This window comes from Pseudoliparis swirei, chromosome 9, assembly GCF_029220125.1.
Source record: "Pseudoliparis swirei isolate HS2019 ecotype Mariana Trench chromosome 9, NWPU_hadal_v1, whole genome shotgun sequence".
Taxonomy (NCBI): Eukaryota; Metazoa; Chordata; class Actinopteri; order Perciformes; family Liparidae; genus Pseudoliparis; species Pseudoliparis swirei.
In genome coordinates, this window is record NC_079396.1 from 5,146,703 (window position 1) to 5,159,877 (window position 13,175).

The 13,175-nt window shown below is 43.7% G+C and overlaps 3 protein-coding genes across 11 annotated transcripts in view; all 3 read left to right on the forward strand.

Annotated features, from left to right (window-relative positions):
* Positions 1 to 987, forward strand: part of trim33 (tripartite motif containing 33) — a 28,584-nt gene extending 27,597 nt beyond the window's left edge. For all 4 annotated transcript variants that reach the window (XM_056422852.1, XM_056422853.1, XM_056422854.1 and 1 more), the window contains one exon: positions 188 to 987. In XM_056422852.1, the coding sequence (XP_056278827.1) occupies positions 188 to 412 (225 nt within the window). In that variant the 3' untranslated portion in view covers positions 413 to 987. The remainder of the gene's footprint in view (positions 1 to 187) is intronic.
* A 348-nt stretch (positions 988 to 1,335) lies between these two features.
* On the forward strand, positions 1,336 to 6,864 carry slc66a1 (solute carrier family 66 member 1). Of its 6 annotated transcripts, XM_056422972.1 has the most exons (9): positions 1,384 to 1,406; positions 2,385 to 2,441; positions 2,943 to 3,136; positions 3,228 to 3,357; positions 3,663 to 3,750; positions 4,104 to 4,258; positions 4,367 to 4,459; positions 5,338 to 5,523; positions 5,982 to 6,864. In XM_056422972.1, the coding sequence occupies exons 2-9, from the start codon at positions 2,424 to 2,426 to the stop codon at positions 6,066 to 6,068; spliced, it is 951 nt and encodes a 316-aa protein (XP_056278947.1). In that variant the 5' UTR covers positions 1,384 to 1,406; positions 2,385 to 2,423; the 3' UTR covers positions 6,069 to 6,864. The 6 variants fall into 6 exon arrangements, with proteins under 6 accessions (XP_056278950.1, XP_056278947.1, XP_056278951.1 ...); XM_056422975.1 differs by lacking the exon at positions 2,385 to 2,441 and having other exon boundaries at positions 1,336 to 1,406; XM_056422976.1 differs by lacking the exon at positions 2,385 to 2,441 and having other exon boundaries at positions 1,391 to 1,406; positions 2,940 to 3,136.
* Positions 6,865 to 8,006: 1,142 nt separating this feature from the next.
* The window catches only part of nr1h5 (nuclear receptor subfamily 1, group H, member 5), a 13,906-nt gene continuing 8,737 nt past the window's right edge, over positions 8,007 to 13,175 (forward strand). Inside the window, exons 1-2 of the mRNA XM_056423654.1 lie at positions 8,007 to 8,094; positions 12,083 to 12,235. Of these exons, the coding sequence (XP_056279629.1) occupies positions 12,139 to 12,235 (97 nt within the window). The 5' untranslated portion in view covers positions 8,007 to 8,094; positions 12,083 to 12,138. The remainder of the gene's footprint in view (positions 8,095 to 12,082; positions 12,236 to 13,175) is intronic.

Consider the following 13,175-nt stretch of genomic DNA (forward strand, 5'->3'; position numbering starts at 1 on the left):
GTCCTAACCAGATCTAATTTGTCTCCTCATCCCCCTCCTCCTCCCTCCCCGTTTCAACCCATTTATTGATCCTGCTCCAATCGTGCCCCCACCACCTGCTGCCACCATATATCACTCTTTACCCTCTTCTTCTCCCACCCCCTCTCTCTTCCTGCTCTTCCTCCTCTTCCTCCTCCGCCTCCTCCAGGTGGAATCGGAGATGGCGATATCCGGCAAGGCCGTAAGCCTGTACTTTGAGGAGAAGTTGCAGGAGATGTTCCCAGGGCATAGCTTCCCGGAAACGCCGGTAACCGAGTGCCCGGAGACGAAGGAGAGGATGGACGACGGCGAAACGGACGACTCCGACGAGGACTTCGTACAGCCCAGACGCAAACGGTTAAAAACTGACGAGAAGGTGCTCCACATCAAGTGAGGACCCTTTGGCGGAAAAAAAGGAAACGAGAAGTGGAAAAGAAACTGTCTTCCTCGTGTCTCCACACTTTGTTTGAGGCAGCGGACGAAAGGGAAAAGGACAAGAGTCACTGTACAAACTGCTCCGGGTCGTCTCCTCCTCGCCCCGGAAGGAATTCCCGTGGACCACATTAAGACGTCTGCCTTTGACAGAACTCTCGAGGCCAGAAACGTAGAAGAGCTGCATTTCCTCCTTATTTCACGGACACTCAAAAATAAACCTGCCTGTACATATTTGTTTCGAAGTAGGACTTGTTTTTGCAGTAAAGTTAAATGAGTGCTCATTTTCTTTTTCTATCGTCGTTCTTTTATTTTTTTTCATTTGTAGATTTGTTGTGACCGTTGCTTTATAAACCATTCAATTCCTCGGTTCGCAGTTCTTAATGTATTATAGCTATACTTTGAAATGAAACCAAGTATTTGTATTACTTTGTGGAAGCATTGTGTAAATAAGAGAATCTAGCCCACTGAAGGTAATCCTACGGTAATAGATGTTTGGTTGCATCATCAATAAAAAAACCTGTTCTTGAAAATATACCAGAGATTGTGGCGTCGAGTAAGTTGGAGCCTCTGAGAAGTAGCAGTTGGCCAAGAGCAACAACACACATTTCCACATATTCTTGGTATCTCAGATAATTCTGGTTCAATTTAAAGTGATTTAAATGGACTTTAAATGGTGCAGTAAACTCTGCCAAGAGGAAGTCATCACTGACTTCATAAAACATATCGCCGACGCACTGCAACTTTTAGTACCTCCAAAGGAACATTTTTGACCTATTAAACTACGCAAGAGGTCGGAGTCGCTTCATAAGAAGCACGTGACGACTACAGAAAGGCGCTGAGTCGGTCAGTCTGACTCACGGTCAGCTGACTGCGTTTAGTTTTTGCCTCATGCCTCCAAAATAAGTCGGGAAGTAGCTCTTAGAAGTCACATCGGATCTGATCGCCTCTTCGTGGTAGGATGTTTTTTCTTTTCTTCTGTTGATAACTGCTTGCCCATCTTAGATAAGATAACTGGGGACATAGTTTCGATTTAAACGTACTGCCTTTGTTGTAAGGATAATTATCCATCATTATCTTAATATTGAACGAGAGAAAAGCACTGATAAAAATGATGTGTGCATAAAGCGTATCGCGACCTCTCCAACGGTCACTTAGTGGGACAATTTGCATAGAGGTCCGCTTTACCTGGTGTTGTATAATCACTTATAGCTGTATTGTTTTTCGCAGCCACATACTAAAATGCAAAGTTAGTTATATAATGGCGGGAGGCCTCGGGCTAATGACCGCCGGGGACTAATGACCAGATTACTGTGAAATAATGTAATTTAACGAGGCTTGTAGATATGTGTTGAGAGGGTGTGAAGTGTGTGAGCCCTGCTGGAACATCTCACCGGCTCTCCCAGTTCTACAGATGTATGACGATCACACGAAAGCTTGTTCCGCGGTCGTAACACATGTGTTCACGGTCCAAATCGTCTATTTAACAGTCTCGACTTTAACTTGAATCAGAATACGTTTTTTTTCTTTCATCGGCCTTCCAATCATAACGAATTATCAAAGAGATGAATCTCCAAGATCAATTACAGACATATAGACCTCATTGTATAATCACCATGGCGTCATTAGAATAATCAATAATGCAAAAAAACGTAAAAACTAAATTGTTCTCTTTTTTAATATTCCCTTTTTAATGCTTCTCAAAATCACAACGTTTGAAAAAAAAAAGTACGATACATAACTTATTAAATTGACGAAATCTACATTTCCCGAAGCCAATTTTAGATGTATTATTAATAAAGGCAGAGTAGAGGCGCAAGTCACGTGCCCCAGTTCCGACCAGCCTGCGGTGACGCGTCAACCCCAACGACCAATCAGCGCGCGGACACGGGCCCGGCTTGTTTACTAGCCTGCCTCTGTGTTTTTTGCCGCAGTGTCGGAGAGGTTTCTGTTCAGCGAGGGACTCTGTCGGCATGTCAGCGGCCACACAGGCGAGACACACATTTGTTTTACTCATTTCCAGTGTGGTACATTTCTTTTTTTTTATATTTCGACCCTCTCAGGGAACAACCAACCGTTAGTCGGCGGGTAAAGTTGCTAGCTAACGTTAGCTAAGTGGCTAACTAACGATTAGTTTGAACGTGATTCTGTGACTTCAGTGTGAAACAACAACAACAACAACAAGTGGGTTATTTATAGCTGAGGAATGTATAAATGAAGACACACACACACCAACACTTTTTTGTATTGCTCGAACCGGCGTAACAGAAAACAATTGTGAAAGAAACGGTCTGTATTTATTTGTTTAACGGCCTTTAACCCGCGTAGTGTTGCTCTCTTTGTACTTTATCGTCTGGCGGGTTCAAATGTGTGTTGAAGCTCCGGAAAACTCCACACCTGGGAAGCATCGATTAATTAGTGTCTGAAGTCCAAAGGAGTCGTAGAATAAGGACTTTCATCTTTAATTTGTCCCCCTTTTCTTGCTCCAGCAGACGATGAGGACAGACGGAGTCCTCGCACGGGTTTCCTTCGGGTGGTCCACTCAAGGAAACCTCACTTCCCTTTGTCCCAACGGGTCCATTTGGGTTTGGGAAGGACTCGGGGAGTGCGCGCAGGACGCGAGGGACATGGCCAGCGTTTACCTCGGCCTCCTGTCCATCGTCTTCTTCATGGTGTCTTCTCTTCCGTAAGCATTGTGTGTGTTGTGCCCCTCGGAGGAAGAGCTCTGTCATCCAGTCGTAATGCTGTGGTTACATAACGTGTCCTTCTCACTGCAGACAGTACTACAGCTCGTGTAAAACGGGCAACATGGACCGGGCCATCTCCATTTGGTTCCTGCTGCTGTGGTTGGCAGGGGACACCTGCAACCTGGTGGGCTCCTTCTTGGCCGACCAGCTTCCGCTTCAGGTGACCTGAGATGTTTCCATGTCTCTAAATCATTGTGATCAGTCATTTGGTGGATACAATGTCAAAAGCAAATTATCATTAGAAGTTCTGAAAGTCAGAAACAAAAAGAAAATCTCAATTATTTATTTAAGGAACAAAAGTGTGTTTTTATTTAATAATGGTGTTGCAAAAAACACAATTGTCAAATTTTTAGCTATTATCAGCTAATTATTATGTGTGCATTGATCAGGGACTTTCATGAATAATTGGTTATTTAAATTCTTTATTTGTGACCTGTTGCATGTGTCTTTCTCCTTGTCATCCAGACATATACAGCCGTTTATTATATGTTTGCTGACCTGTTGATGCTGAGCATGTACATGTACTACAAGATATCGAACAAGATGTTAGAAAGTGAGTTATTTATTTTGTTACTCCTCAATTTTACAAATGCACAATAAGTACCATGTTAATTTATTGATTCAGCCACCACTAACGGCGCTGCTTTTTTTTCTAAGATCAGTTTGATCCGACTTGGCTGCTTAAAGAAAAAGCTTCTCTTATCAGTGCCGATGGATAATCATCCAACACTTGTCCAGATGGAGGACGAGAGTTATCGCTGTTGCCTGTTGTGATGTCTAACATGCCTCATGGTGCCGAGTTTGTTTCACGACTGGTGACCTCTGACCCGGTGACCCTTGTCTGGAGGAATGTGCTTGGATGTCTTTCCTGGTATTGGTGCTGAACCCAGGTGTTGTCCTTCCCAGGAAGCAGGGTTTTGCACGTGGTGGGTGTCGCCTGTGTCCTGGGCTTCACCACAAGCCTCGCCCGCCTCCCCGGATTAGGCACCCAACACGAAGAGGTTCTTCCTGGGTTCAGAGGTCGTGCCTTGCTCTCAACTGCTGATCTCAGTCCCATCAAGGCGAGTCATATTCGTGGGTTTGTTCCCGTCGTGAGGGCGGTGAACACCCATCGTCTGGCTTTTTGTTTTGCTGGTGTAACGTTGTCGTCTGCCTCTTTGTCGCTTCAGGCTTTTACCACGAGAGCAATGATTGGTTTCTCCATCGGCTCGGTGTCGTCAGTTCTCTACCTCTCCTCCAGACTTCCACAGATGCACACTAATGTGAGTATGTCAGACTGGCTCCTTTCCTTTGTACTGTAATTTCCCGCTTGCGGGATCAATAAAGTATACATCTATCATCTATCTATCTATTGTCGTTTGCTGATACTTATACTAACACCAATAACACATGGCTAATTCAAATTGGGCGGCTGTGGTTCAGTGCTTAGCCAGTACATCTTTTAATGAAGGGCTTAGTGGTTCAATCCCCGCCCTAGATGATGTGTCCTTGAGCAAGACACTTAACCCTGAATTCCTCCCTGTAGACGGGTGTATGAATGAAACATGTAAAGTGTCTTTGAGTACCTTTTTTAAAAGCACGATATTAATTAAATGAATTATTATCAGAATAAGTATCCTGATAATATTACTTCAGCATCACTGTTTATTGTGAATTTTCTGATTTTTAATTTTTACAGTTTATATTTCACATATTTTTGTATTGCACTATTGTTGGTTAAAGTGCTTTCAATGCAACAAGTTCCAAACGATACAATTCAGAGGTCCCATATTGGCTCGGGTATCCACGTGTACCCAATAAGTAGCATTCAAAAATGGGAATTTAAAATGACAGGTATAGCTAAAGATAAATAAGATGTGTAGACATGGACGTGAAATGATTATTATAGACTCAAAAGAAGCTGTGATGGCATCACAAGTTGTGTCTTGAATGTTTTGTTTGAATCTGCACCCGACGACAAATGTAGATCAAACTGAAAGAGGCAAGATTTGTAAACGCCAGTGCCTGTGATGCAATGACGGCGTGGACGACTGCCTCTTCGATCTGCTCGTCTCACTCTGCTGTCCGGTACGAGGTGGTGGATGTGTGTTACTGCCTCTAAAAAGATATTTGTTTCCCGTCCTCTCATTTCTCCCCACAGTTCAAGAGGAAGTCGACGGAGGGGGTTTCTTACTTCCTGTTCGGGTTGGTCATCCTGGGAAACACCTCGTACGGCCTGAGTGTCCTGCTGAAGAACCCCGATGAGGGCCAGGGCGAGAAAAGCTACATAATCCACCATTTGCCCTGGCTCATCGGCAGCCTCGGCACCCTCTTATTGGACCTCGTTGTATCCTTTTTAAAAGAATGTCCCGCTTACGTGCGCCATTTTAAAGCCGTGGGGACATGTCATCAGATGGGATTAGCCCTCATGACTGAAACACAATATACAGCATCAAAGGTCTGTGTGTGTGTGTGTGTGTGTGTGTGTGTGTGTGTGTGTGTGTGTGTGTGTGTGTGTGTGTGTGTGTGTGTGTGTGTGTGTGTGTGTGTGTGTGTGTGTGTGTGTGTGTGTGTGTGTGTGTGTGTGTGTGTGTGTGTGTGTGTGTGTGTGTGTTATCTCTCAAGGTTCATTTTTACAAATGCAACTTTATTTGTGAATATGCAACACATTTGCAAATTGAAGTGATTGAAATATATAAATATGTCTTCACTTTATGGTGAAATATGATCTCGAGTTTGTCGTGTTTTCTTGGTGCTTTTCTTCCCCCAGGATTTCTTGTAAATGTCCTTAACGTTGCGGTTCAGATCTCCCTCCAGTTCCTAATGTACCGCAAAGCCACGCTGGAGGGCGCCGCCGGCCCCGGGGAGACAGAGCCTCTGATTGGGAGCTAAACCAAGAGGGCGCCGGTGGGGACGCCGGACGGACACGATGCTTCCAGCGAATCCTCAACATCACACATCCAACAGAATCGGGATGAAAGAACAATTTCTTGTTGGATTTCTTTTATAGTGTAATTTATGACGCTCTATTTTTACGGTTGCACTTTGTTTTCATCCGCAAAAAGTACCGAGACCGACGGAGCCGCCGACCGGCGCTCGGCTGCAGCGATGGGATTTACGATTCTCTCGGCGGTTGAGTCGTAGACGGTCGATCGGGGGTTTCACGGATTTAAAAAAAAGCTCCCGTCGACCTGAAATCCTCCAGATTTTAGATCACCGCCTCCAGTTGATTTCAGACCTCCTGCAGATGTCAGAATTCTGCTCTCCGTGAATTATTCAGATGTTTTTGAAGTTGCCAAACACTTTTGACGGCGTCGACGCTTCAGCTGCAATCAGCCCCGTTTCCTCCTGTTGCAGTGACGCACGCGTCGACCGCATAAGTGTGTATTGTCTTTGGTGCATCTTTAAGTGATGGTGTCACCAAGTGCTTTAATCGCAGTGTTGAGAATTGTTTATTTTGATTTTTTAAAGCTAATAAAACAAATGAAGTAGACGCTTGACCGATTCAAGTTTGCACTGGTGATAAAAGTTGCAACATGCTTTTCACTACAATGTTTAATAGACATTTTATTTAATTCTCACTGTTTTGCACAACAAAAGTCAGATTTGTATTTTGAGAAATGTTGAATATGTTCTGTAGGTCAGTGTCCTGTAAAGATTGAACAATAAATACGTCTTTTTCTCTGTTCATTTTGTTTCAGTCATTCAGGATGATCTTCATACTGAGATATAGATTTGTTTTTTAATGAAGAAAAACACCTCTAGAGTTTTCTCTCCATCTACCAGCCTGGCAGAGGTCAAGGCCTTGCTCTTGACCTTTGCCTTAGCTGACCTCCAGCCCTGCTGACTTGTGTGTGTGTGACCTGCTCCTGGGAGGCCTTGACAGCCGTGTTGGTTTTTTTGTCATTCGAAGATTCACACTGGCCTCTCAGTTGCACCCGCCTCCCTCCGTAACACCCCCGCATGTGCACACACACACACACACACACACACTTTCCCTCACTATCAAACATAATGCAATCGTGCACAGTCAACCAGTAAGGGCCCACCCACCGAGGAAGCAAGGTCAGCGCGGAGACTCATGGCTCCAGAGTATTTTGGGGGTGGAGGGTTGTGAAACAGTGGCAGAGAGATTGCTAAGCGGGAAGAACGGTGATAGGGAGCGTCCATCCATCACGAGGGATGAACAAGAGGCTGTTTATAAACACTCCATACTGGGAATTCTTTAATGAGAGGATTCCAGTTGCTTCAAGTAAGGCAAGAGCAGGGGTCCCTTGTGACTCAGAGGTTGCCGGTTCAAATCCCTATTCCAACCAAAAGGCCCCATTTAATTTACTTAATATTTATTTACTAACCTGTTTATTTACTTTATCTATTTAAAAACCTTTATTCAAAGACCCTATTTTAATGGAATAATAAGACCAAAATCCAAAATCGTGCTGGCTGATCTTTATGGATAATTTAGGATATTTAAAATTTCCCATTTCTGAAAATATCTTAACTTTTCAACTTATCCCTCGTCGGTCACACTAGACTTTGCCTCTAAATGCAATTTTCAACGTTTCCCCAAATATTCGTATGAAAAGGTGTCTCTCTATATATATTTATATTTATGTATATATATATACATATATATATATATCATTTCTTCTCCCCACTGACAGACTTGTGTCCTGCAAGAGAACATTTACAGGAAAACAAGATCTTTGGTCAGGTTTCCGCACGTCCAGCTAAAACACACATCAAGAGCAGCCGTCTGTTTACTCTGTGATTATACGTGTGTGTGTGTGTGTGTGTGTGTGTGTGTGTGTAGGGATGGAGGCTGGTCTGAAGTCAACATTACAAAAAGTCGGATAGTTGGACAAAGGGAGAGGACGTCGGGACACTCGGTGCAGCAGCAACGCTCCCACCATCAGAGGTGAGTCCACCAGCTCGGCTCCCAACTAACACGACTGCAGCGTGGACACAAAGGTTCAGAGGCCAACGCACAGATTTATAACCAAAAGAGCAGCACGCTACTATCCTGTATTGTCTCTTGTAGTGTTCTGTTGTTTTTTTTAAGTGATGAAAGGAAGTTTTTGACATCACATTTGTAGTATTTTGCAATATCAATGCAATTCCAGCTGTAACGAGGAAAGATCTTCAATGTGATTCCCACCAGCGGATAAAAAGTCCAGATGTTATATATTATGGGTCAGTTTTTACATGATGCATTAAGATACACTTGTTTTTAATGTTTTGTTTGTTTTAAATTATATTTTTTAAATTAAATTTTTTTAAAATTTGTAACCTCATTGGAATTAAATATATTCTTTACAAGAGTGTCCTAGCCAAGACAGCAGTAGCACATTAAGCAATGATTCAGAGATACAACATAAAACAGTGACAGACAATTTAAAAAATATATATATATATAAATATATATATAAAATATAATATATATTTATATATGAATATAATATATAGATATATAAATATTTTATTTTTTATCACAGCATGAGTAAAACCAAAACTCAGACTCAAGTCCTCGTGTAATGCATTGATTGCATCCAGAATGCTTTTAAACCACAGAAAACAAAGCAACCTCAACCGATCATAGGAAATGGTTTCAAACTAATTTTAAGTAGTGACAACGAATATTCGACATTCAACATTCCTTCTCTCGACGGCCAAATAAACCCGCAAGCACACTCTCACTCGCTTACGCCCGAACATACGCCGCTGTGACCTTTACTCACGAACCCGAGGCCACTTTAATGTAAGTGTCAGTTTCCTGCGAGGATCAGTAAACAGTCCCGAAACCATTATCGAGCTGCAGCTCTACCCGCCGGCGGCTCTCTGATAAAGAGGAGCTGGCCACACGGAGACCACGTCACGAACAACGATTTACGACGTGCCGAATTTATCTCCAGCTTTCTACTGCGAGTGATTCGGGACTAATGACTTTTGGGAGGTTTGCACATGCCATCGCTCACTTTGAGGGAAAAGTTGACACTTTTTCTGTTTTGCTTTGTTGAAGTTCGCGTTGCGTCGAAATGACAATCTTTTGCTCCGGTTCCCTTTGGTGTTCATCTCGTCATTTTTGGGACAGTTCGTTGGTTCACAGAACACACACACACACACACACATCCTAATTCAGAGTCCAATTTATATCCGTTACCAAGTCTCCCTCCCCTACGCTCCCTGTTCTCTTTCCTGATACTCGTCTCCCACGGGGCGAGCCCTCCCCGCCGGGCCCGTGTCCAACATCGTGACACCTCCCGAAGATCCACGGCGACATTTGCACGCTCTGGGATGTTGTCCCCATCGTTCAGCGTCACTCTCCAGCGCTGCTGCCTGCTCTCTGGTCTCCTTCCCGGTCCTCAGAGGTCAGAGGTCAGAGACGGTTTGCGAGAGGAATGGCCGACGCTTGTTTTGCCACGACAGCACAGCTAGATGTTTAATGGAGGAAAAAACTCAACGGGCCACCTCTCCTTCAGCAGTGGATTCATGCATCTATCTAGATCAGGGGTGTCAAACTCATTTACACTGGGGGCCACATCAGCATCATGGCTGTCCTCTTAAAGGGCCGGAAACACGTTATAAACTCCTCGAACATATTGTTAAATAACTGCATTTGATTATTGATTATTTGAGTGTAGAAATATTGTACATAAGAAAATGTCTCTAATATTACCACATTAATCCATTTAATTTGAAACCTTCAAAATAAAAGCACGGGACATTTTTCTTTACATTTCTAGAAGAAAAGGTGATCATGTCTTTCAAGCCGTCGAAATGATGCATGTTTGACACCTGTGATCTAGATTATCGGAGTAATGTCAAGAAGATTAGGTCCGAGTGAAGATCAAACAAGATGGTTTCAATAAGAACAAAGTGAGGAGTTCCTCCCAAGTTATTTGATCTTTTAGTAACGCTAGCGGCATGAATCCTACCGACTCTGATGCCTCCATGGTGCCCAGAGGATGAACCCGACTAACTTTGGGGAAATCCTAAAGTTATCCTACTCTACACTCGTGCCAGCAGCAGGTTAACTACTCAAAATCTACTCGGAGGATTAACAGAATATTTGGTAGAAACTTTCAAGGTCCCCAGTGGATGAATCCTTATGACCTCATCTTGATGTCAAAAAGACATGTGTGGCTTTAAGTCAAATATCTCAACAACTGACGGATGGATTGCCATGAAACGAGAGTGAATTGTAGAAGAACATTGGAGGTCCGCTGACTTTCCCCTCTGGTGTCATCTTCAGGTCAGATGTTTAAATTGGTTGGTGAGAAAACCTCTCTGCAAAAGTCCCATCGGCCTCAGCTCTACTCTTTGTGTACTGCTAAACAAAGTCAGCATGCTAAGCCGCTATCAAAGAGGGAGAACATGGAAAACCTGCTCAAATATTGCATGTCAGCATTTGTTGTTGTTGACGCGATGTTGACGTTCAGCTCAAATCACTGCCGTGCGACAGAAACATCTCGTTACAATATGGAGAAACATAATACTGTCGTGTTATATCAATGAAGTGCATTTGGATTCTGTCATAATAATATCAATATGGCTATTAGTCTTATCTTTCCCCCGCGTAACGGCAGGCTTTCAGCGTTCAATATTTTTGTTAATTTCTGCTTCCATTAGTATATTTTCTCCCCGAGCCGTGTCGTCATGGTGGACCGTGACGCCACGCGTGTGTGTCGGTTTACCCTTTGGACACAATCTTCAAAGGAGAGACGCCGCGTAGCCAGCACCCACATTCCTGTGTCATCTATCACCGGCATCGATCGGGATCGCCCGCCCCCCCCCGGTGAAGGCTACAGCGTCCGTGAATCTCTGAGCCCCCCCCCCCCCCCCCTCTGCTATCCACCGGCCCCTGGTTCCCATAATGAGCCAGTGAAAGGGATGATAGGCGGGTGGGAGGACACCGTTAATCCTCAGTAAGCATGCTGCATGTCAAGCGAGGGTAGGGGGGGGGGGGCTCAGAGATTCACGGGCCAGTGTCGAGAGGTCACTCCTCTGTCTCCGCCGGGCGACTGCAGGCCTCTTGCTCTGGCCCCCCCCCCCCCCCCCCCCGGCCCGGTTGACTGTCTGTGGGGGAGGGGGAGGTCCCCGAGCCCCTTAAATCTAACTCCTGTCCAATATTAACTGCAACACAAACAGAACAGCGGTAAACAAAAGCAGAGTAAACACACTCCCGAAGGCTTGGAGGACACACACACACACACACACACACACAGACACACGTTAAGTGTAGCAAGCGTCACAAAGTAGTCCATGAAAAACGTTATAAAACAATTGATTTAACGAGGTTAATTACTTTATTTCAACTCATCAAGATTAAACTGAGAAGAAATGTTTAAAAAAAAAAATATTCCCACCCAAGCTGTTGCACTCTGGGATACATCCATTCAGGAAAAACCTCAACACACACACACACACACACACACACACACACACACAGATGCACACTCAATGAGTGTTGGGTGTCCTTCACTCTGTGGGGAGAAAGCCTCCATCTTTCCCTCCATCCCTCCATCATCCGCGGTCCTCTGATCTGTGAAGTCCCGGTCGGCTCCAGCTGTTTGGACCCGAGTCACATCCCTCTCCTTCATGGGTGTCCCCAGCTCTCCCTTTCGTCTCTCCCCCCCCGGGGGACGACTGAGACCTCCTCCAGCACGTCGTCCACCACAGACCAAGAGCCTCAGCTGCACTCGTGCCCTCTCTTTCTCTCTCTCTCTCTCTGTTTTTTAGGTTTTTTTTATAAATAGGACGGGATCTCAGCCTCTACAGCTAAGAGACCTGGACGCATCCTGGGGATAGAGGAATGTTTCTGCACTTCCCAGATCCTTCATGTCTGTGAATCCTCTGAGTAATTGACTGTGTGTGTGTGTGTGTGTGTGTGTTTATGTCTTTGCAAGTGCGCGTGTGAAGATAAATCCTGTATTACTTGCCGGAGAGAGGATATTCTGTCCAGATGAGAGAGTGGACTGAGTTGGAGATGAGCTTTTCGGCCGGGGGGTTTCTCTCCGCCTCGGATGGTTTCTGCTCCACAGAGCAGCTCCAGTATTACGGTGAGTCCACACACGCTTTCTTTCTTTTTTGGCTTTTTTTCTTCTTTTTCTTTTACAATAATCGATAAAACACTAAAGCTGGAATGTCTTAGCTGGACGGTTGGGAATTTGACACCAATAGATTTAAACCAGGAAGTAACGGAAAGACTAAATACGGGAATTACTGTACAACCCATACGAGATGCAAGGGACTCTTTATTTATATAAATATATAAATAAAATATACATATATTTATATATATATATATATATATATTTATATATATTTTTATATATATATAAATATTTATATTATGTATATATATATACGGATATGAGTGTCAATGTCTTGTGTGATCTCAGTCAATGGGACTTTTATTCACATGATGTTTTATAGCGTTATTGGTTTCTGGTTCATTTCTAATCAACTATGTTTATGCTCACCCAAATTACGAAAACAAATCTTCTCTCTTACTGCAGATACTTTTTTATTGAATTCGATATTCACATCTAAGAGTTCAGACTGTGGAGCTCAGGAGGACCGGCCCACTCGACCTGAGAACTCTAATCTACTCACGTTTATATTCACTATTTTTGATCAATTTAATTATAATAAAATGGCATTACAGAATCAGAGTGCTGTGACTTTTGGTTCTACTATTGTACCCCATTTGCACATTTAAAAACATGCCATGTTATAGCCATATAGGAGGATCTCTTTAAAGGTGCTGAACTCGACATTCAGAGCTTTAACTCAGCAGCGAAGCATCACCGTTAAGGAAGTGGGTCATGTTTACATCCACAACAAGGAGTGACTGAACTCTCACAGCTGATGAATGAATGTTGAGCGTTTATTTACCGCCTCTGAGAGCTCACTGACAAGAAGAAGAAGAAGGAGTAGAAGAAGAAGAAGGAGTAGAAGAAGAAGAAGAAAAGGAAGAAGAAAAGGAAGAAGAAGAAG

Bases quoted from the DNA above. Each gene is read 5' to 3' on its own strand.
- slc66a1 (XM_056422971.1), top strand. The intron at 3,137-3,227 runs GTAAGCATTGTG...TTCTCACTGCAG, and splicing joins TTCATGGTGTCTTCTCTTCC to ACAGTACTACAGCTCGTGTA. The intron at 3,358-3,662 runs GTGACCTGAGAT...CTTGTCATCCAG, and splicing joins CCGACCAGCTTCCGCTTCAG to ACATATACAGCCGTTTATTA.